Source organism: Puma concolor, chromosome E2 (genome assembly GCF_028749965.1).
Source record: "Puma concolor isolate L17-30 chromosome E2, mPumCon1.1.hap2, whole genome shotgun sequence".
Lineage (NCBI taxonomy): Eukaryota > Metazoa > Chordata > Mammalia > Carnivora > Felidae > Puma > Puma concolor.
In genome coordinates this window covers 45,219,243-45,241,385 of record NC_141681.1, presented here as the reverse complement: position 1 = coordinate 45,241,385, position 22,143 = coordinate 45,219,243, and the positions used below count along the sequence as shown (strand labels likewise).

Genomic DNA, 22,143 nt, shown 5'->3' with positions numbered 1-22,143 from the left:
CTGCCATGGGGCTTTCTGGCCCAGGAAGAAGCTATTCTAGGGGCTTCCCACACCTACTGTGGGGTAGAAGGAATGGCCCCAAGATCCCTCCCCACCCACTCACAAACACAACTCACCTCCCCCGTCACTATGTACTTCCCATCAGGGGAGAAGGCCAGAGCACTCAGCGACTTCCTGAGGGAAGGGAAAGGCGCCAGTCATTGGTTCCAAGGAGGGTAGGCAGCCAGACCCCAGCCTGGCTGTGCTCACAGAACTCTGCCCACTCCTTGCTCCCAAGCCTTGAAAGAGGCCAGGAGAGGTGAGTGCCAGCAGCTCCCACAGAGCCAATGTTGCCCGTGTGCCCAGCACAGCATACAGCACGTTCCCTGCATTCCCCACTGACAGAAGAGGGTCAGTGGCACAGGAAACCAGGCGTAAAAGCAAAGTCCCCAAACACAGATAGGGTGGTCACTATACAAGGACCTTCCTTTCCTCTTGCTCAGCAGGGGTGGGCTCCCTAAGTCCCCACCCACCCTGTAACCCTGAGAATTCAGGTGCAGGAAATGGTACCGATCTGTCCTAACTGTAGGGGGGGTGGTGCTGGCAGACATCACACTGAGACTGTGCTCCACTGCTGAACACTCAAAGTGTTCTGGAAAACCCATGTTTTCTGGAAAACAACATGTTTCTCTCTAGCCTGCACAAGGACTGAATGACCAGAGTAGTTTGCATGTTTTTTTCTGGCAGCAAGTTTCATGGTTCCCAGACTACGTTGTTTTTTTTTCTCTCCCCTCTCTCTCTTTTTTATTTGAGAGAGAGAGAGAGCACACACACACAAGCTGGGGAGAGGAGGGGAGAGAAAGAATCTCAAGCAGGCTCCACGCTCAGCTCGGAGCCCAACGTGGGACTGGGCTCCACAACTCTAGGATCATGACCTGAGCAGAAATCAGTCACCTAACCAACTGAGCCCATCAGATGCCCCTCCACTCTCTCTTTTAATCCTATTTTACCTGTGTTCCTTAATGGTCTAGTAATGGTCTCCCTCACGTGAGTTAGTTGGTGTGCAGGTAACTAAGCGAATGCCTCTGAGTCTCTGACAATCTTATAGAACACTTATCATCATCACCTAACTCTCTGGTGGCTTCCCACCACTCCTAGGGCAGCACACAAGGCAAGCTGCCTACCCGATCGCCACCTGCCTGTCCTTCCTCGCCGACAGAAGCCAAATTTTAATTAGAATGGCAGTGTCTCCAGCTGGAGTACATTTCCTCGCCTCTCTACACAGGTACAGCTACATGATTTAGTCTGGTCGGTGAGAAGTAAACTGAAACACATGTGGGATTTCCAGAAAAGCTTCTCAAAGGCAACTCTTTGTCCTGATCCCCAATCGTTCCCCTTCTGAAATAACGGACATGACAGCCAGAACTCCATCTTGGACCAGGAGACAACCTCAAGTACAGAGGCCTCACAACAGGCACGGTGGAACAAGAAGACAGGCAGACTGGGGTTCCTGAGGCTTGCAGAGACACCAGCCCCTGGGTCCTCACCTCCAGACTTCTTTCGAGCACAAAGAGCATGCCCTTGTGTTTGACGCCATGCTCGTGGGTTTCTGTTGACTGCAGCCACTCCTAGCCTGTCGTGTGCCCTGACCCTGCGCCCGGCCCTCCACAAAATGCTCTATGGGCATCGCTGCACTAATTCCTCAGGCATGCTCCATGAACTCAGGTCTCTCAGCCAGTTTTGAGATGAGGAGACCTCAACACAGGGAAGTCCTGCCCAAGTTACCTGACAGGGCAAAGCCCTGGCCATCAGAATTCCCTGCAGAGGCTTTGAAAAATGTCAAAGCCATGCTAAGGAGCATGAAGGAAAGTGTGGTGAGGAACAGGGTGATACATGCAGTTTCAGAGACGCTCCCCACAACATACTCACTAGTCACCGGGGGAAAAGAGAAGCTTCACAGTGGAAAATCCTGGCAGACACCACCTTAACCAAGGGCCCAAGGGAACACCACTGGTCGTAAGAGAGGTCAATATCATGCACCGCCTGACAGAACGCACTGAGGAGGATGCAGCATTCCTTCTGAGGTGTTCCTGCCAAAGATGCAGAACCTCAGTCTATCTATGAGGAAACATCAGACAAACCCAAAGGGTGGAGCCTTCTACAAAATACCTGGCCTGTCATCCTCGAGTGTCAAGGTCATAAAAGTCAAGAAAAGACAAAGGAACTGCTTCAGACTGAAGAAGACCAAAGAGACAACTGAGCAACGTGTGATTCTGGACAGAATTCTTTTGCTGTAAAGAACATTCTTGGGGTAAATGTTAAAACTTGAAAGAGGCTTAGTTGGTAGTGATGTACCAGTTTTAATTTCCTGACTTTGTTGAATGTACTGTGGTTTTGAAGGATAATGCCCACCCCATGGCCAGGAAATCCACACTGAAATATTTAGAGGCACAGAGGTATCATGTCCCCAATTTACTCTCAAATGGTTCAAAAAAAAATTACTATATATATAGACTGAGAATGATAAAGCAAATACGGTAAAAGGTCAACATCTGGGGAAAATGAGTGAAAGGTAGACAGGCATTCTTTGTATTGTTCTTTAAAATCTAAAATGATTTCAATGTGAAAAGTTAAACAATTGTTAAGACCCAGAAACGACTTCTGTTTCAGCCTCCTCTCCCCTTTGCCCCCTCCTCCAATTCCAGGCAAAAGAATCTCCGTCTGCTCCAAGATTCTTACTCACTGCAGGGCCTTTTGCTCTTGCTGTTCCTTCTATCTGGAAGACGCCCCCTACACTTTTGCGGGGGTCACTCCCTTACTTCTTTCAGGTCTCAGCCTCCAAGAGGCCCTCCCCGAGACCTCTGATATGGTTTTCCTCCATTTTCTGCCTGCAAACCTGCCCTAACACATCCTCGTTATTTCCCCCATAGCGATGGTCAGAGTTGGTTAGTAATTTGCCAACTGGTTTAGTCTGTCTTCCCTGCTGGACTGTCAGCTCTACAAGAGCAGAGATTCTCATGTCTTTCGTTCACTGTCCCCAGCACCCGGAACACTACCTAGCACAAAGCAACAACGTCGCTGAACCGACGGGTGAGTGAATGACTTAGTTACCCACCTACGAACTCCCAAGCCATGCGGGGAAGGGGGTGTGCGCCGGGACCCTCACCCCACCCCTACCCAATGTCCAGGCCCCAGCCTACCTGGCAGTGTTAAAAATGTGCTGCTGCTTGTTCTCCTTGGGGTTCAAAATCACCACCACACAGCTGGGGAGAAAGAGGGAAATGTGCCCAAACTGAGGGGAGTATTGGGGTCCAGGGATGATTCTATTCCCAACAGAAGAGCCCACACATAAATAAGGCTCTGAACAGAAGATTCTCTCCTCCTTCTCCAGGTGTCTAACGCTGAGAATCTTAGGACACTTCAAGTTATTAGATAATATATTCTTAAATAGAAACCAACACTACTTCTGTCAGGCACTGGGCTAATAAAGACCTTATGTGCACAATCTCTTTAAATCCTCACAAATGACAGGTAAAGTCGGAAATCTTAGCCCCCTCTTGTAGATGAGGAAACTTGAAGCCCAGAGAGGGAAAATCCTTTGCCCAGGACCACCCAGCAGGTCAGGAACAGAGTGGGGATATGAATCCATAACAGATTCAAGAGCCCACCCTTGTCCTCTATCCTGGACTGCATTGTAAAGACTCAATGACAGACAGATATTATTCATTAGGAAGGACTACAGATCTGCCCCTGCCCTCCAGGAGTGGAGGGGTCTTTGGCGCCTAGAACAGTGCCAGGCTAGATCAGTATTTATGGAATAAACAGGAGGAGATCTTTCAGTCCTCTCAACTACCCAAAAGGAGGATATTCCTAGTTGTGTTTTATGGACGAAGCAGCAGGGGTTCACAGAAGAGCACACGGTGGAGCTGGGACACAAATCCAGGCTGTCTAACACCATGGCTTGGGTATTTCCCAGAATCGCCACCACCTCCCATCTGCAGTCACAATAAGGCTTTCATGATGCTCACCACATGCCGGGTGCTGTTCTAGACCTAGATGGGCCTCTCCACAGTCCTCAGGGGTAGGCAGCTTACCTGCATCCTACAGCCAGAAAAGCCAAGGCCCGTCCACTCACTCACCCTGCCAGGTAGGCCACATGGCCTGTGCTGGGGTCACAGGTCAGGCCACTGCTGTTCTGGGCTGTGATGCCAAGCACCTTCTCGAGCGACACCTGTGGGGGAAATGTCCAAGTCAGAAGGACATGTCCCAGTAGGCCCTCCGTGGCACCACTGCCTCAGCCACCCATTCAGTCCCTGTTACATCTAATACTAACTGAACTTCTACAGTCATGTGACCAACAGCTAACATTTGTTCTTCTCAATATTCCTTTGAAGGACACAGAACGATGAGGAAGACAGACAAAAACCCCTACCCTCCTGGAGCTCACATCCTAATCATGATGGGATGGAGGACATAAAAAATAAACAGAACAAACATGTAAAACAGATGCCAGGTGCTGATAGGAGCAGAAGAGAAAAATAAAGCAGGGAAGGAGATTGGGAGTATAGGGAAGAGAGAAGGCCTCATTGAGAAGGTGACCTCTGAATAAGTTTCTAAATATTTTACAAGGATGAAAAATTCGAAGCCTCACAACCCAAGGAAAGAAGGCACTATTATCACCCCATTTTACAGATGGGGACATTGAGGCCCAAGATCTCATGCCTGTGGAGTGACAAAGTTGGGATACAAACCCAGCTAGTCTCTGGCTCCAAAGCCAGTCCATATGTTGGGCCCTGCAGGGGAGACACAGGTGTGAGCAAGAGTGGACACCATCTATTCCCTCAACAAATTTACAGTCTAGAGGTTCAACAAGTAAAGAAACAAGTGAACAATCACATTGAAAATTTTAAAATTCTCTAAGCAAAGTAATTTAAATGAGCAAATCTCTATTGTGGTTGATTAAAACAATTTAGAGTATAGACTAATAGAATTGTGATACTTTCATACTTTCTTTCAAAACGAAAGACTAGTTTCTTTTTTTTCTTAATGTTTATTCATTTTTGAGAGACAGAGAGACAGGGCACGAGTGGGCAAGGGGCAGAGAGAGGGAGACACAGAATCTGAAGCAGGCTCCAGGCTCTGAGCTGTCAACACAGAACCCAATGTGGGGCTTGAACCCATGAACCGTGAGATCATGACCCAAGCCGAAGTCAGATGCTCAATCAACTGAGCCACCCAGGCACCCCTGGAATAGACTAGTTTCTAATTATTATTAAAGTAAAACATTCTCAAGCAAGTCCTTGGTATCAGAAATGAGAGGCATAGCATAATGATAGCTAACACTTACTGAGCATTTACCAGGAGCTAGGCACTGTTTAAATACCTGTAACTGTACCGACTCATCTAACACTCACAATAACCCTGTGATATGGTCATTATTGTCATCATCTCCATATTACAGACGAGGATATAAAGAGGCTCAGAGAGGTAACCCATCCAGGAAGGAGCCATACCAGGACTCTAACCCAAGCAATCAGGCAATGGCACTCACATCGTTTTTATATCTGTCAATCAGCATTACTGGGCATTAATATAATATAATGGTCATTTTTAGAGTAGATCTTTTGTAAGCCAGATGGACTCTGTGCCACCAAACAAGAGAAATAAATGACATCAATTACCCAAAAATACACAATCAAAACAGTAGTAGCTACCACTAATAGAGAATTTACAATGCGCCAGGTATTGTTCTAATGCTTAACATATGTGAGCTCACTTAATCCTCACAAACACCTTACAAGGGAATATTTATATTATTATCTTCATCTTACAGATAAGCACACTGAGGCACAGAAAAGTTCATAACAAGAAGAACAGAACTGGGGTGCCTAAGTGGCTCAGTCAGTTAAGAGTCCAACTCTTGATCTCAGCTCAGGTCTTGATCTCAGGGTCATGAGTTCAGGCCCTGCATTGGGCTCCATGCTGGGCATGGAGAGAGAAGGGGGGGGGAGGGTGGGAAGGGGGGAAGGAGGAAGAGGAGGGGGAGACAAAGAACAACAAAAACAGAATTAAGGTTTAAGCCCAGGCATTCTGGGTCCAGAGGTTGCACTCGTTAAGAGTGCACATTACTTACTGCCTCTCTGAAATTGCTATTGTCATTCCTCTATTTTATACAGTTTAGTGCTCACAAGGTACTTTCAGGAACCTACAAGGTAAGGGCTGTGAAGTACAGGGTGCTAGGTGAGAGATTAAAGTAAGTGTCTGTTTTAGGCTGGGGGCAGGCCTCTCAGGGTAGGGATATGCAGGCTGAGACTTGAGGGATGAGGAGCCAGTCGGATGGACTGCAGCAAAAACCCAAGAGGACTCAGCAAACACTTAGGAGGTGGTAAAGAACTTGGAGCCTCAGGAAAACAGAAAGCAGGCTTGTGTGACTGAACATTTGAGAGAGAGGACCATGGAGGTATAGCCAGAGAGGTGGGCAGGGGCCACCAGGAACTGCAGCCAGAAAGGGGTGATATAATCAGAGCGCAGCAGGAAGCCATGTGGCAGGAAGAAGATCCACCAGCAGCTACCATGTTTCCACTCTCTAACTGGACTCTGCCAAGCAGGTCATAGTCACCATTTCATTTCTGCTCCCTGCAACCCCATGGTATGGTTATTAATACTTCTGTTTTATAAAAACACACTTCGTAGCTCAGAGAGTTGGAGAACAATTTTTTTTTAATTGCTGCTGTGCTAATGGAATTCCTTCTATCTACTCCAAAATCTTTGTTCGTGTGTCTAAAGACTTAGGGAACTGTTCTGTACTCCCTCCCGCAGGAAGCGTTGCTGAGATTTTACAATTATTCACATGTTCTCCATAATTTAGGGTGGCAATATGGAATAAGAATCCCACGTTGGTAAGGGAGAAGTAAAGAGAAGGTAGGTGAGGAGGGAAGGCGGAATAGCGCTGAGGGACAGTTTAGATAGGTAGGGTTCGATACTGAACACTGGTAGGGACCCTAAAGATCCAGCGTGGGGCGAGGTCACAAAAATGGAAGGGCCCAGAGAGACATCCAAAGGTGACTGAAGGGTTACGTAGGAAGGCGGGACTAGGTGATCAGCAGAACTAAAATACACTGAGGTAAGGGTCCAGAGAGAACCCCGAAAATGGTCCCAGGGCTAAGGGAGCCGGGGTTGACAGGTGGGCTAGAAATGATGGGTACCTGAGAGAGAAGGGAGAGTGGGAGGAGCCTTGGCTAACGGGGCGGGACGTAGGAGACGAAACGGGCTAGAGAAGACTAGGCGAGGGTTGATAGGCGGGGCCAACGATCTAAGGGCGGGTCCAGGGGAGCGTGGGAGGGAGCCTGGAACTGGAGTGGGCAAGGCAAACAGCTCCTCACCCGGTTGTGCACGGTGTCCTCCGGCGCCGCCGAGAGTCGGGTCCGCCGCCGGAGACACAGTTGGGGAGCGGGAGGCGGAGAGCACTGGTTCCTCCGCGCCGGAACTCCCACCGTGACGGATGGCAGCTTCTCGACTGCATCGTTCCGCGCGTAGCCTCCGGGCCCCAAGGCCGCCATCGTCGCGCCGGAGCAGGACAACCGTTGCACTCCCCAACTGCCGCCGACGCCTCCACGACCCGCTCAAAGAGCAAACGGCCCGCGGGAAAGCCGGCGCCGCCGCCCATTGGACGCGGTAGGCCCCGGGCCTGGCCAATGTCAGGGCTACCGAGCGGAGGTTTTGACCAATGAGGGCTGAGAGGCGGAGCGAAGTGTCTGGCAGGGTGGATCCATAGCTAGTTTACTTGCTGCCTGATTAAACAAAATGGCATTTTTATTGCGGTCTGTGTTTTCATCATTAACAAACGTTTAGGTTTTAACTTTTACGTAGCTAAGGCCAAAGCCTCCAAAGCCCCCAGTTCGCTTTTTGCAGCACTTCCCCCGCCCACGCAGTGGATAGTCACCCGGATATAAGGGTAGGGTGGGGCCGAAAGAGACCGACCACTTGGCGCAGGCTCAGAAAAGCCGTGACATCACCTGTCTCCCAGCACAAGATAAGGTCAGAGTGGCTAAGAACTGGCTTTGTGCCGTCCTACTCGCTTTTCCCCATTTGCCACGTGACCAGGGCGTAGTTGTGGTAGCGCGACTGGGCGCGTAGTGCGCAGCCGCCCTCTCCCCTTCCCCGCATGTGATAAGGCCTCAAGGGCCATCACGTGAGGCGGGCAGAGAGCGCGCGGGTGGGGCCGGGTTCTGTGGAGCTTCGCGAGGAGCAAAGTGCGGCTGCAGACTGGGCAGGACTCAACGGGCTTGAACAGCCATGCCCAAGTATTGCCGTGCTCCGAACTGCTCCAACACTGCTGGCCGACTGGGCGCTGACAACCGCCCTGTGAGCTTCTACAAGTGAGCGCAAGTGCGGGGCGGGGCTTGCGGGGCGGGGCTTGCGGGGGCGGGGCCCGAGGATAACTGCCCCTTTGCCCGGCACTGGTCCAGCCCGCAGGTATCTAGAAACAGGGTTAGCAAAGTGAAGAGACGGTATTTTCAGCAGTAAACACAGAACATGCAAAGGCGCAGATGTGCTAAAACGCAGGTGTAGACGATTAACTACAGGTAGTGAAAGGGGCGAGCGGAAGAAGTGGGACCGTAGGGAGGGGCCTACAACTGCCCGCTTGTCATCTCCACGAAGTTGAGGTATCTCAAACGCAAAACATCGGAAACTGAGCTCCTGATCTTGTCTCCCTCCCGAACCTTCCACAACCTTTCCTGTCTCGGTTAATAACTTACTTCATCTTACCTGTTGTTTAGGCCAGAAACCTTAGAGTCATCTCTCTACTCACACTTTTCTTTCTACTCACATCTACTCACATCTCTCTACTCACATCTTTTCTTTCTCACACTTAAAGTAAAAATTAGCTTGAACTGTAAAAAAACAAAGATAATTTTAAAAAATCTGTCTTCCTCTTTATTATTCCCCGGCTGGAATAAAAGACATGGGAAAGGCGGGCTGAAGAGTTAATAGGAAAAAATATTTCTATATTTTTCACAGGGACATGCAGCAGATGTAAAGTGAAAAAATTCCCCTTCTTTGACCTTTTTACTAGGAAACTTTGTTCTCTAAAATCCTAGACTATTGGGGTGCCTGGCTGGCTCAGTAGATAGAGACACTTGATCTCAGGGTCGTGAGCTCAAGCCCTATGTTGGGCATGGAGTCTACTTTTTTTTTTTTTTTAATTTTTTTTTTCAACGTTTATTTATTTTTGGGACAGAGAGAGACAGAGCATGAATGGGGGAGGGGCAGAGAGAGAGGGAGACACAGAATCGGAAACAGGCTCCAGGTTCTGAGCCATCAGCCCAGAGCCTGACGCGGGGCTCGAACTCACGGACCGCGAGATCGTGACCTGGCTGAAGTCGGACGCTTAACAGACTGCGCCACCCAGGCGCCCCTACTTTTAAAACATTGTAAAAACATGGACGATGATAAACTTTGCTGTTTGAGATTATATCGGTAAAAATGAAACATCTCACTGAACACCTGGGGGAGTTAAGTCATTTTTACAATGAGAAGCAGCCTCAGTTTACAGTCCAGGGGCAGAGCTTCAGGTAAGGCATTTCTGGACACAGTTTTCCACATTGACCTAAACTGTATTGCTTCCAAGGAGACAGGACTCTGGACTCACTTTGCAATGCAGACCTAGTATTTATCCCTTCACACACAATTCTGCTTTGCTTTAAGCCTAGCTAAACAATTTCATTTACATTTCACCCCTTCCCCCAAATCCAAATAATAACCCTGTCTTTTCCTTTGTTTGGTGAGACTCCTTATAGTACCTCTGGTGTGCAGTTTCCCTCATTGCTGTGGTACATAAACCTGACTTTCTTTGACTACAGGTGTGTCCCTGGGGGCCTTAGTCTGAATCAGCCAGGACACATTCCTCATCCAGTCTGTCAGCAGATCCTGTGGGCTCTCCCTTTAAAAATCTATCCAGAATTGACCACTTCTAACCCCCTTCTCTGCCTCCATTCTAACCTCCTGACTGCACCATTTTAGTAGCCTCTTCATTGATCAACCCACTCCCACATTCTGATCTTCACACACAGTCACAGGGAACTTGTGTACACCTAAGTCAGATCAGAGTCCTCCTCTGTTCAGATCCCTCCCCTGGCTCCCACGTCACTCATAAAAGACAAGGTGAGGCTGGAGCAGACAGAAAGGCCTACAAAGCGCTACAGGAGCTCGATCTCCAGTCTCTGTATGACTCATCTCCCTCCTCCTTCTTCCCCCTTACCACTGTTCTCCAGCATCACTGGCTACTCGATGTTCCTCTAGCATGCCAGGCACATTGTTGCCCCAGGGGCTTTGTGCTTTGCCTTCTTTTTTTTTAAATTTTATTTTTTATTTTTTAAAATTTACATCCAGATTAGTTAGCATATAGTGCAACAATGATTTCAGGAGGAGATTCCTTAGTGCCCCTTACCCATTTAGCCCATCCCCCCCACAACCCCTCCAGCAACCCTCAGTTTGTTCTCCATATTTATGAGTCTCTTCTGTTTTGTCCCCCTCCCTGTTTTTATATTATTTTTGTTTCCCTTCCCTTATGTTCATCTGTTTTGTCTCTTAAAGTCCTCATACAAGTGAAGTCATATGATTTTTGTCTTTCTCTGACTAATTTCACTTAGCATAATACCCTCCAGTTCCATCCACGTAGTTGCAAATGGCAAGATTTCCTTCTTTTTGATTGCCGAGTAATACTCCATTGTGTGTGTGTGTGTGTGTGTGTGTGTGTGTGTGTGTGTATACCACATTTTCTTTATCCATTTATCCATCGATGGACATTTGGGCTCTTTCCATACTTTAGCTATTGTTGATAGTGCTGCTGTAAACATGGGATGCATGTGTCCCTTCGAAACAGCACACCTATATCTCATGGATAAATGCCTAGTAGTGCAATTGCTGGGTCATAGGGTAGTTCTATTTTTAGTTTTTTGAGGAACCTCCATACTGTTTTCCAGAGTGGCTGCACCAGTTTGCATTCCCGCCAACAATGCAAAAGAGATCCTCTTTCTCCACATCCTCGCCAACATCTGTTGTTGCCTGAGTTGTTAATGTTAGCCATTCTGACAGGTGTGAGGTGGTATCTCATTGTGGTTTTGATTTGTATTTTCCTGATGATGAGTGATGTTGAGCATTTTTTCATGTGTCAGTTGGCCATCTGGATGTCTTCTTTGGAGAAGTGTCTATTCATGTCTTTTGCCCATTTCTTCACTGGATTATTTATTTTTTGGGTGTTGAGTTTGATAAGTTCTTTATAGATTTTGGATACTAACCCTGTATCTGATATGTCGTTTGCAAATATCTTCTCCCATTCTGTCGGTTGCTTTTAGTTTTGCTGATTGTGTGCTTTTCCTTCTGCATGGAAAGTTCTTACCTTTATGACCACCACTTTATGTAAAATGATAACCCTTTCCCAGATAACATATGTATTCTCCCTATCCACCTCCTGTTTTATTTTTCCCTTTAATGATTACCACTATTTGGCATGTCACATATTTGATGTATTCATTTATGGTCTTCCCTACTAGACTATCACTCTATGAAGGCAGAGATTTTTCTCTGCCTTGCTCTCTGTTATTTCTCCAGCCCTAGAACAGTGCCTGGCGCATAGTGGGTGCTCAGTAAATATTGGTTGGATGAATTTGATTAATGCATTTCAGATGGCTTTCCTAAGGAAACCTAGCAGCCCATGTCAGTTGAGGGGCCCTGGTACAGAATAGGAATAAGGCAGAGGAGTCTTCAAACCTAAATCAGTGTGTCCAGATTTGCTTTATAAAATATATTGTTCTGGCATTGTTTATGAATTCAGTAACTCTTGAGTGTCTCCTGGAGAAAGGAAATCCCTGCTGGACACAAAGGACCCTGAGAGATCCTGTTCCTGTCCTGACAACTCATGGATAAGTGAAGGGTCAAACATTGAAGAACCGAACACACAACCTGGGAGTCACTCCTGATCCTTTCTTCAGTACCACTGCCCCCAGTCAGGTCCATTAACCCATCCTTTGACTTTACCTCCCAAACACATCTCCACCCAATCAAAATAAAACCCCTAACACCTTGGCAATACAGTTATAAATGCAAATGGGAAACTCCTAACTAAACTATTAGGAAATAACAAAAACAAACAAACAAACAAACAAACCTACATTTCCAGTCTGACCATTTCTCATTACCTCTGCTATTCAGGTTGTCATATCTATTACTGAGACATTGTGAGAGCTGCTTCCTGACCTCCCTGCTTCCACTCTTGTGGCCCTTACAAGAACAAGAACTTGGAGAGCACTTACTATATGCCAGGAACTGTTCTAAATGCTTCACATATAATAATGAGAATAATGACGACTGTGCAGAGCAGCCAGATGGCTTCATAAAGATCAGTTTATATCTGTGTTTAAATCCCATCAGGGGCGCCCAGGGGCTCAGTCAGTTAAATGTCTGACTCTTGGTTTCTGCTCAGGCCATGATCTCATGGTTTGTGGGATCGAGCCCTCTGTTGGGTTCCGTACTGACAGCAGCAGCCTGCTTGGGATTCTCTCTGCCCCTCTGCCACATGTGCACAGGGGTGTGCACCCACACTCTCTCAAAATAAATAAATAATTTAAAAAATTAAATAAATCCCACCAATGGCAATCAGGCTGTCCCTCACACAGGCTAACCCATTTCCATCTCTAGACTCACCTCGAGTCAGTTTTGCAGAAGCCACATAGTTAAGAGTTTGGCGAGGGGCTATTTCCAAAGGAGATTCAGGAGAAGGCAAAAGGAGAAGGAGAAACAAAGAGGGATGTGGCTGCCAGGGAATAACAAGAGCCTGCCAGGCAGCCAAAGGAAACATTCATTAGTTCTATTTTAGGCCCTTTCAGGCACGTATGAGAGTCATCTCTCATGGGGGACCTATCAGGAATTGGTTGGCAGTAAGAAAGTCACGAAATATTACTGGCTAAAAAAAAATTATGGAGATTATAGGATAGAGTGTGTTTAAATTATGCTGCAGTAACATGCAAAATCTCAATGGCTTACTACAGCAAAGGTTTATTTCTCACTCACACTATGTCCTCTGCAGACCATTTGTGGACCTACTCTACAATATCTTAACTGGGGCCTCAGGCTGAAGGAGCCTCTCCTACATGGAATATTGCTGGTCTTATAGGAGGGGGAAAAGAGAAAGGGAGAATCACCCATTGGCTCCCGACAAATTTTATATTTAGAAGTGGCCCAGGGGCACCTGGGTGGCTCAGTAAGTTAAGTGTCTGACTTGATTTCGGCTCAGATCATGATCTCACAATTTGTGAGATCAAGCCCCACGTTGGGCTCTGAGCTTACAGCATGGAGCCTGCTTTGGATTCTCTCTCTTCCTCTCTCTGCCCCTCCTCTGCTCACTCTCTCTCTCTCTCTTTCTCTCTCTCTCTCTCTCTCTCTCTCAAATAAACATTAAAAAGAAAAGAAGTGGCCCATGTCACTTTCAGTCATTTGGCCAAAGCAAGTCTATGGCAAGCCTCAAGTCTTTGGAGTAGAGATATATAATCTTCAAGTGAGGAAGGGCAGCAAATATTTTGAACAATAACGTAATCTACCAAGAGTTTATTTTTCTCTCATATAAAACAAATACAGAGGTTGACAGACCAGCACCAGTGTGGCATGTCCACAATCGTTAGGGTTGAGGTTCCTCTCTTTCTGTCCTGTCATCCTTAGTATGTAGCTTCCATCCAAGATGGCTACCAAGTGCCATGTATCATTCCTGGGAAGAAGAAAAGGGAAGAAGAGCAAAAGGGGCTCCAACTGCAAACTGAATTAGCCCCCTCTAGAAAGCCTTCCCAGAAACCCCACCCAATGGTGAGTTCTCCATCATTGGTCACCCTCCAACTACAGAGGAAACTAGGAAATGTAGTCTTTTAGCTGGGCATTTAACCACCCTGAAGACCATTAGGATTGATTGTTAGTAAGGAAGAAAAGAACTTCTTTTTTTTTCTTTTGAAAAGAACTTCTAACAGCATATGCCACTCCATGATCTAGAAGGATGACTAACAAGACTAAACTGTTCTATAGAAAAGGAGGACACTGTCCACTTACGGTAGATTTTTACAGAGTCCATTATAAATGTTGCCATTCAGAGGAATAAAGAAGAATAAGAAAAAGACCAAGTTAGGAAGAGATTTTGTACTTTCCTCCTTTGCCCCTTGAGCTGCTCTGATCCATGTGAGAACCCCCTCGCCTTTCAGGTACCATTCCAGATTTTCTTACACAACACAAAAGTATTCATTAGCCAGAACCTAGTTACATGGCCCCACCTACACAAAGGAACTTGGGAAACATAGTCTTTTAGCATGGCACTTTATGACCTCAACTAAAGTTGGAATTTCGCTAGTAAGGAAGAAGAAAAGGGCAAGTGGAGTAGTCACTTGTCAGTGTTTGCCAAGAAGGGGGCAGGGTTTGCCAAGAAGGGGGCTGCTGCAAGAGATTTCTTGTGTGTGTCCAGGCAGAATGGGGTTGATGAGAGGATTTGGATCCCAAACAGAGACGAAAGGGACTGCAGCAGCCAGAGTTCCTGGCTGTGTGCCCTGGGGTTCTGCTCTTTGGGTGCCACAGCTCTTCTGAGTCAGCCCCTCTGTCCTCTTGCACTAGCTGTGCCCCCCCCCCCCGCCCTCCCCCCTTGCCCTGTCTGTCTGCCTTTTGGCTGAGAAGTCTTGCTCCCACCCCCATCTCTGTCCATCCTACCCAACTCCTTTTTTATGTGTCCTTCCTAGTTTCTTTTTCTTTCTTTCTTAATTTTGAAATAATGTTTATTTCTTTATTTTGAGAGACAGCACTTATACGTGAGTGGTGGAGGGGCAGAGAGAGAGGGAGAAAGAGAATCCCAAGCAGGCTTCACATTAGCAGCACAGAGCCCAACACAGGGCTCGATCCAATGAGCACTGAAAGTATGACCTGAGCCCAAATCAAGAGTCAGGCACTTAACTGACTGAGCCACCCAGGCGCCCCTGCCTTCCCAGTTTCTTTATGCATATACAAGCAAATCTGAATATATGTTCTAATTTCACCCTTTATTACTGTATTAATTTCCTGTGGATACTGAAACAAACTTGATGGCTTAATACAGCAGAAATTATTCTCTCACAATTCTGGAGACCAGAAGTGCAAGTCGGTTTTACTGGGCCAGAATCAAGGCCTTGGCAGGGTTGCACTCCCTGTGAGGCTGTAAGAGAATCCATTTCTTGCCTCTTCCAGTTAGTTTCTGGTGACCACATCATTCCAATCTCTGCCTTTGTGCTCACATCGCCTTCTCCACTTTCATCTGAGGTAACATCTTCTCAGCCTCCCTCTTACAAGGATGCCTGTAATTGCATTTAGGGCCCAAATGAAAGATCCAGGATGACTTCCCATCTCAGGGCCATTAACTTAATCACAGCTTTTGTCATGCAACGTAGTATTCACAGGTTCCAGGGATTAGAACATGGATATCTTTTGGAGGCCATTACTGAGCCTGCCACAATTACTAAAAGCTGATCTGCTCTGTTTGGAACTTTGCTTTTTTCAGATAACGTGTATGCCTGACAATAGCATGTCAGTTCATAGAGTGCCTCCACGTTCTGTTTTAGGGTTCCATAGTGTTCCTTTTGTGCCCGAGTTTGTTACCTTGTCTCCTAGGGATGGTGTTGTCCCGCACTCTCTAACACCCTTACTCTGCCTTTTTAACAAAGAGCAGGTCTCAAAGCCCTCAGCAGATGAAGGTATCTAGCTGTTTTTTTTGGTCAACTCCTGTTCATGGAATTGATATGGTTTTCTTTACTTCTTTTTTTTTTTTTTAACAGAACTGTATGACTTCTTTTTTTTTTTTTTTTTAAATTTGAGAGAGAGAGAGAGAGAGAGAGAGAGAGAGCGCCAGGGATAGTGGCAGAGGGAAAGAGAGAATCAAGCAGGCTCCACACTCAGCACAGAACCCAACACAGGGCTCCATTCCACAACTCTGGGATCATGACCTGAGAGATCAATCAGTTGAGTCTCCCAGGTGCCCCAATACTGGTTTTTCCATCTTAAATTGTGGTGTAAAGTTTCTCTTTGAGGTATCTTTGTTAAATACTTAAAGTTGGTCAGTTTTAAGAAAAATATTAAGTAAATCATGTGGCAGATATAGAAGATACTGTGCAGGTAGAATGTGGATGACTGACCATACTAGTTATCTAATGCTACATAACAAACTATCTCAAAATTTAACGGCTTAAAATAAACCTTTAAAGTCTCCCAGTTTCTGACAGCTGCCACAGGACAAATGGTCCAGAACTCAATTATGTGGCCGCCCCTGGCTGCAAATGAAGCTGGAAAATGAGGTCTCCATTGTGGACAGTCTGGAGTCTCAGATAATCCCCACCCACTCCCACAGGGAAAGCTTTTATTTCATTCATTTTTTTAAACTTTAATTTTTAATTTTTACCTTTAATTGTAAAATACATGTAATATAAAATCTACCATATCAACCATTTAAAAAATTTTTTAATGTTTATTTTTGAGAGAGAGAGGGAGACACAGAATCTGAAGCAGGCTGTCAGCACAGCCTGATGCAGGGCTCAAACCCACAAACAGTGAGATCATGACCTGAGCCAAAATTAAGACTCAGACAAATAACTGACTGAGCTACCCAGGCACCACTGTTTGTTTTTTTTTTAATTTAAAACTTTTTTTTTAAGTTTGTTTATTCTGAGAGAGAGAGGGGCAGAGAGAGGGAGAGAGAGAATCCCAAGGAGGCTCCACACTGTCAGCACAGAGCCTGACTTGGGGCTCTGTCCCACAAACCAGGATATAATGACCTAAGCCAAAATCCAGAGTCAGACACTTAACCAGCTGAGCCACCCAGGTGCCCCAAGTCTTTTGCCCATTTTTAATGGGGTTATTTTTGTTGTTGTTGAGTTGTTTAAAAACCTTTTAACAGGGGTGCCTGGGTGGCTCAGTCAGTTAAGCGTCCAACTTCAGCTCAGGCCATGCTCTTATGGTTTGTGAGTTCGAGCCCTGCATCAGGCTCTCTGCTGTCAGTGCAGAGCCCGCTTCTGATCCTCTGTCCCCTCTCTCTGTGCACCTCCTCCACTTGCACTCTCTCTCTCAAAAATAAATATTAAAAAAAACCCACCTTTATCAGGTGTTTTCAAGCATACACCAAAAAGTAGAGTTATATAAATGGATTCACATATATCTATCACTCAGATTCACCAGTTGTCAACATTTTGCCAATCTTTTTCATCTACCCTCCACCTACTTACACCTTTAATGCAGTATTTATTTATTTATTTTTAAAGCTTATTTATTTATTTTGAGAGACAGCATGAGTGGGAGAGGGTCAGAGAGAGAGGGAGAGAGAGAGAATCCCAAGCAGGTTCTGTGTTACCAACGCAGAGCCCGATGTGGGACTCGAACCCATGAAGCTGTGAGAGCATGACCTGAGCCAAAACCAGGAGTGGGACGCTCAACCGACTAAGCCACCCAGGCACCCCTTTAATGCAGTATTTTATTTATTTATTTATTTATTTATTTATTTTTAATGTTTATTATTTTATTTTTTTTTCAACGTTTATTTATTTTTGGGACAGAGAGAGACAGAGCATGAACGGGGGAGGGGCAGAGAGAGAGGGAGACACAGAATCAGAAACAGGCTCCAGGCTCCGAGCCATCAGCCCAGAGCCTGACGCGGGGCTCGAACTCACAGACCGCGAGATCGTGACCTGGCTGAAGTCGGATGCTTAACCGACTGAGCCACCCAGGCGCCCCTAATGTTTATTATTTTTGAGAGAGAGAGACAGAGAGCAAGCAGGGAAGGGGCAGAGAGAGAGGGAGACGCAGAATTGGAAGCAGGCTCCAGGCTCTGAGCTGTCAGCACAGAGCCCGATGTGGGGTTCGAACTCACAGACCGTGAGATCATGACCTGAGCTGTAGTTGGCCGCCCAACTGACTGAGCCACCCAGGCGCCCCTTTAATGCAGTATTTTAAAATAAATTCCAGATATTAGTTCTTTTGCCCATAAATATTTCAGAATGTTTTTCCAACAGATGACTATTTTAAAAACATAAACCAGGACAATTATCATACCTAGCAAAATTAATTTCTTACAACTATCCAGTGCCCAATTCATGCTCAATCTTCCCCAACTGTTTTAAAATGTCATTTTATGGAATGATTTGTTGCAGACGAGGTCTATAACCTGCAACTGGATGTTTCTTAAATCTCTTTTAACCTATAACCCCACCCTACCCCCATGAATGTAGAATCTCCCACTTTGTAGATTTGTCCAGTTTCATAAACTACTCTCTCAGCTTCATGTAGAGGAGCAGATTGTTGGGGGAGGGCAGAGTGGCTGTGGGTAAGGGCGATCAGGAAGGAGGCTGTTGCAAAAGCCCAGGCAGGAGAGGATGGAGGCTGAATGGAAGGGGCAACAGAGGTAGGAGAGGTAGGCTGATGCTGGGTGTTTAAAAGGTGGAAGAATGGGATGTGGGTTGGTGATAGGGCCTGGGTAGGAGGCAGGGACAGCTTCTAGCCTGGGGAGACAGAGGTCTGGAGCCCAGGGACCTCCCGATGCATGTGTCCTCAGGGAGGGGTGTGACCGGACCTGATATTGCTGACCCCATAACCCCACTGACCCTGTAACCCCACTGCCCCTGGCAGGTTCCCACTGAAGGATGGCCCCCGGCTGCAGGCCTGGCTGCGGCACATGGGCCATGAGGACTGGGTGCCCAGCTGCCACCAGCACCTGTGCAGTGAGCACTTCACACCTTCCTGCTTCCAGTGGCGCTGGGGTGTGCGCTACCTGCGGCCTGATGCAGTGCCCTCCATTTTCTCCCCAGCGCCGCCTACTGAGGTGAGCAAAGGGAGGTCCCACCACTGGCGTATGACCCCCAGTCTTCCCCACCTGGAAATAATCCATGGAGTCTGATCCCCAGCCCTCCTCTCCTGAGGGAGGCCCCTCCTCCAGTCTGACCCTATGCCCTTCTCTCCTGAGGGAAGTCCCTCTTTGAGGTCTGGCCTTACCTGATGGCAGTACCCCTTGGAGTCTGGCCCTGATGCCCCCCACCCCATGCTTTGTCTTCCAGAAGCAGCAGAGTACCCGAAGCACCGAGAAGCCAGTCGTGTCTCCCTCCCCACCAGACGTCACGCCCCCGACCCCTGGCCCAGCTCTCTCGGCCCCTGGCCCTGTGCACCTTGTGGTACTAGGGCCAGCACCCAGAGGCCCCGAGGCCGCGGCCACCGTGTTCCTGGCCCCCCTGATCCTTCCTCCTGCTCCTGCCAGGCCACGGCCTGGAGTTCGGGCCCAGCACCCTCTGGCCGGGCTGGGCACTATCCTGGGAGCGCTGCAACGTCGTGTGCGGAGGCTGCAGCGGCGCCAGGAGCAGCACCAGGTGCAGCTGCAGGCTCTAGAACAGCTGGCGCAGCAGCTGTGCAAGGAGAGCCTGCCGGCTGGGCGCACCAGGACCTGCTCTGCCTGGTGAATGTGGCCACCTGGCCCCGTGGCATATGTATTTTCATTTAAAAGTCAGAACATTTCATTCATGTTTCCACATTTCTGGCTTTTCTTGAAAAAAAAGTCAGTTTGGCAATGCCTACCCACTATTGGTCAGAGCAGGGTAATGGCTGTTCCATATATTAATAATATTTAAGGGGCCTTTACTCTCTGCCAGACAGAGTTAATAATTTATTGAAAACTCACTGTGACCTTGGTACTGCGGTTGTCCCCATTTTTCAGATGAAAAGTCAGGCACAAATCTCGCCCAAAGTCAGGCAGCCAGTAAGTTGCAGAACCTCGATTCAAACGGTTAGAGAGCTCCTGCCTGGACCCTGTGGAGCGTGAGTTTGCAGCCCATCTAGTAGAGTCTCCCGAGCCCTATCTAAAGGCGCTTTTGCTCCTATAGTTTACTTCTGAATATTGGAGGAGGGCATTGTGTCTTTAAAAGTTTGGCCAGGCCTTTTCCCTGCTTCAAACCCTAGGGCCAACTTTGAGGTCCCAGGGCTCTCAGCCCTGCCTGGACAAGAGATAGGAAGGGGTTTCAAAAAGGAGCCCCCAAAGTAGCTCTGTGGCTAAGGTGTCTCTGCCTGCTGGCCAGTAGGTTGTACACAGCTAACAGATACGATTTTTTCTGGCCTCAGTGGTGCTTTAAAATAATTTTTGGTCTTTCCTGAAGGCTCAGCAGATTTAGCAGCAGTCAGCTAGGAACAGTCAGCTAGAACTGCAGTGTGGCTGCCCCTGGAGGCTTTGTGTTTGAGACTGTGGCCTAACCATGCTGGGGCACAAGAGGGACATACAGAGTGTAGGGACAGACCTCAGACTCAGGTCTGGGATTCTTCAGCCTGCCATGGTCCCTGGGCCGACAGTGTCTCTCTGCCTCCCCTGCCCCCATTCAATCCATGTGTTTCAATCTCCTCCTCTCTCCTCCCACATTCATCTTTATGTTTCTGATGCCCCATCTCTCTTCCCTCCTGTCTCTCCATTTCCCCATGTCTCTCTTCATCTGCATCTTTCTGTGTCCCCCATCTATGTCTCTCTCTGTCTTCTCCTGTGTTTGCCTATCCCCATATCTGTCTCTCGACACACCCCCCCATTTCCCTGTTTCTCCATACCTCTTTATTCCCCCATGAATGTCTCTCTGGCCTCACATTTGTTTCCCTGTCTCCCCACAAATCTCTGCCCACATCTCTCTGTGTTCCTTGACGCCCCCCTCCCACATCACCCTCCATGTTCCTCACCATTTCTTCCCCCCTTTTCCTTCCTTCCCTCTCTTCTTCCCTCCCCTCATTCCCCTGTGTTCTCCATCTCTATCACTTCTTTGTCTGGGAATGCCCAGCTCCCTGGATGTGAGGAGTCCCATTATCTGTGGAGGGTCTGACATAGGTGTGGTCCTTGCCCAAAGTCCTGCACTTCTCACACTGGATGCCAAGCCCGAGCTGCTGGACACTCAGACCCCCAATGCATAAGGACCAGGACGGATAATGTTGCGGGACAGATGACAGAAGACAGAGGAAGAGCCACTCATCATACATGAGTCTGCCTAGCCCCACCACCCATGCCTGGGCCATTGCAGCTCCCTCAAGGGTCTGGTTCCAAGTACCCCCTCCTAAGGGACCCCTTGAACCTTGGGGCTGACCAAGGCCCAAGCCTCATCAGTCCCTGTTCCCCTTGGTGCCAGGTTCCTGCCATTCCTAGTTTGAACCTTTGCAGAGCAGAACAAGAGTTGTTTATTTGGGGAGAATTCTACCTGGTTCTCATACCCTTTGCGAAGTCTGGCGCTGAGCTGGGTGTACAGCAGTGAACACAGCTGACAAAGTCCTGCCCTCATGGTGTTTCTATTCTGCTTGAGTAGAATATAAACCAGTCAACTAATAAACAAGATAATTTCAGATTGTAATAAGCGCCGTAAAGACTAAACAAAAATGTAATGGAGTGGGGGTGGCACTGGCAGGTGGGTGGAGAAGAGGACTCTAAGGAGACAATGTTCCAGCAGAGACCTGGATGAGAAGGACCTGGCCTGGAAGGCATACGGACTGGATGTTCCAGGGAGCAGCACACCCCCTGCAAGTGCCCAACATCTAGGGTGTCAGCTGGAGGAGGGCAGTGTTGCTATGGTAAAAACTGAAGCAGGGAAGGGAGTATGTGTGGGGGATGCAATTTTAGATAGAGCGGAGAAGGTCTCACTGAAAAGGCGCCAAGAAGTAAAATCCTAAACTAGGGGAGAGAGGAAACCAAGCATCTGGGGGAGGAGCATTCTGGGCAGAAGGAACGGCCAGTGCAAAGGTCCTGGGCTGAGAAGGAGCAAGGAAGTCAGCGTGGTGGGCAGTGAATGTGGGGGAGAGTGAGAGGAGGAGAGGGTGGAGAGATGATAGTGGAAAGTCCACCTAGGGCCTTGTGAGCTGTGGTTGAGAACACTAGCTTTTATCTAGAGCGAGGTGCAGCAAGCAGATGTCTCTGAATGGAGGAGGGCCCTGATATGATATGTTAGGTCCCTGTGGCTGCATTACAGGGAGCAAGTTGTGGGGTAAGGGAGGAGCAGGGAGAACACAGTCCAGGTGGGAGAGGATGAAGAACAGACCAGGATGAGGGCCGGGGTGGGGGGCGAGGGATGAAACTAGCCCTGCCCATTAGAAGGATGAAGGGCGGGAGGCAAAGTAGCC

General features: G+C 47.8%; 2 protein-coding genes across 5 annotated transcripts in view; one reads left to right on the top strand and one right to left on the bottom strand.

Annotated features, from left to right (window-relative positions):
- WDR62 (WD repeat domain 62) overlaps positions 1-7,961 on the bottom strand; it is a 45,937-nt gene extending 37,976 nt beyond the window's left edge. For 2 of the 4 annotated variants that reach the window (XM_086690891.1, XM_086690892.1), the window contains exons 1-4: positions 7,362-7,961; positions 4,119-4,210; positions 3,180-3,242; positions 117-174 (exon numbers count right to left, since the gene is read on the bottom strand). In XM_086690891.1, the coding sequence (XP_086547017.1) occupies positions 117-174; positions 3,180-3,242; positions 4,119-4,210; positions 7,362-7,538 (390 nt within the window). In that variant the 5' untranslated portion in view covers positions 7,539-7,961. The remainder of the gene's footprint in view (positions 1-116; positions 175-3,179; positions 3,243-4,118; positions 4,211-7,361) is intronic. The other 2 variants (XM_086690893.1, XM_025914517.2) reach the window with 2 other exon arrangements.
- Positions 7,962-8,094: 133 nt separating this feature from the next.
- Positions 8,095-21,372, top strand: THAP8 (THAP domain containing 8). The gene is made up of 4 exons (XM_025914807.2): positions 8,095-8,357; positions 18,649-18,841; positions 19,074-19,465; positions 20,820-21,372. The coding sequence occupies exons 1-4, from the start codon at positions 8,275-8,277 to the stop codon at positions 20,947-20,949; spliced, it is 798 nt and encodes a 265-aa protein (XP_025770592.2). The 5' UTR covers positions 8,095-8,274; the 3' UTR covers positions 20,950-21,372.
- The last annotated feature ends 771 nt before the right edge of the window (positions 21,373-22,143 follow it).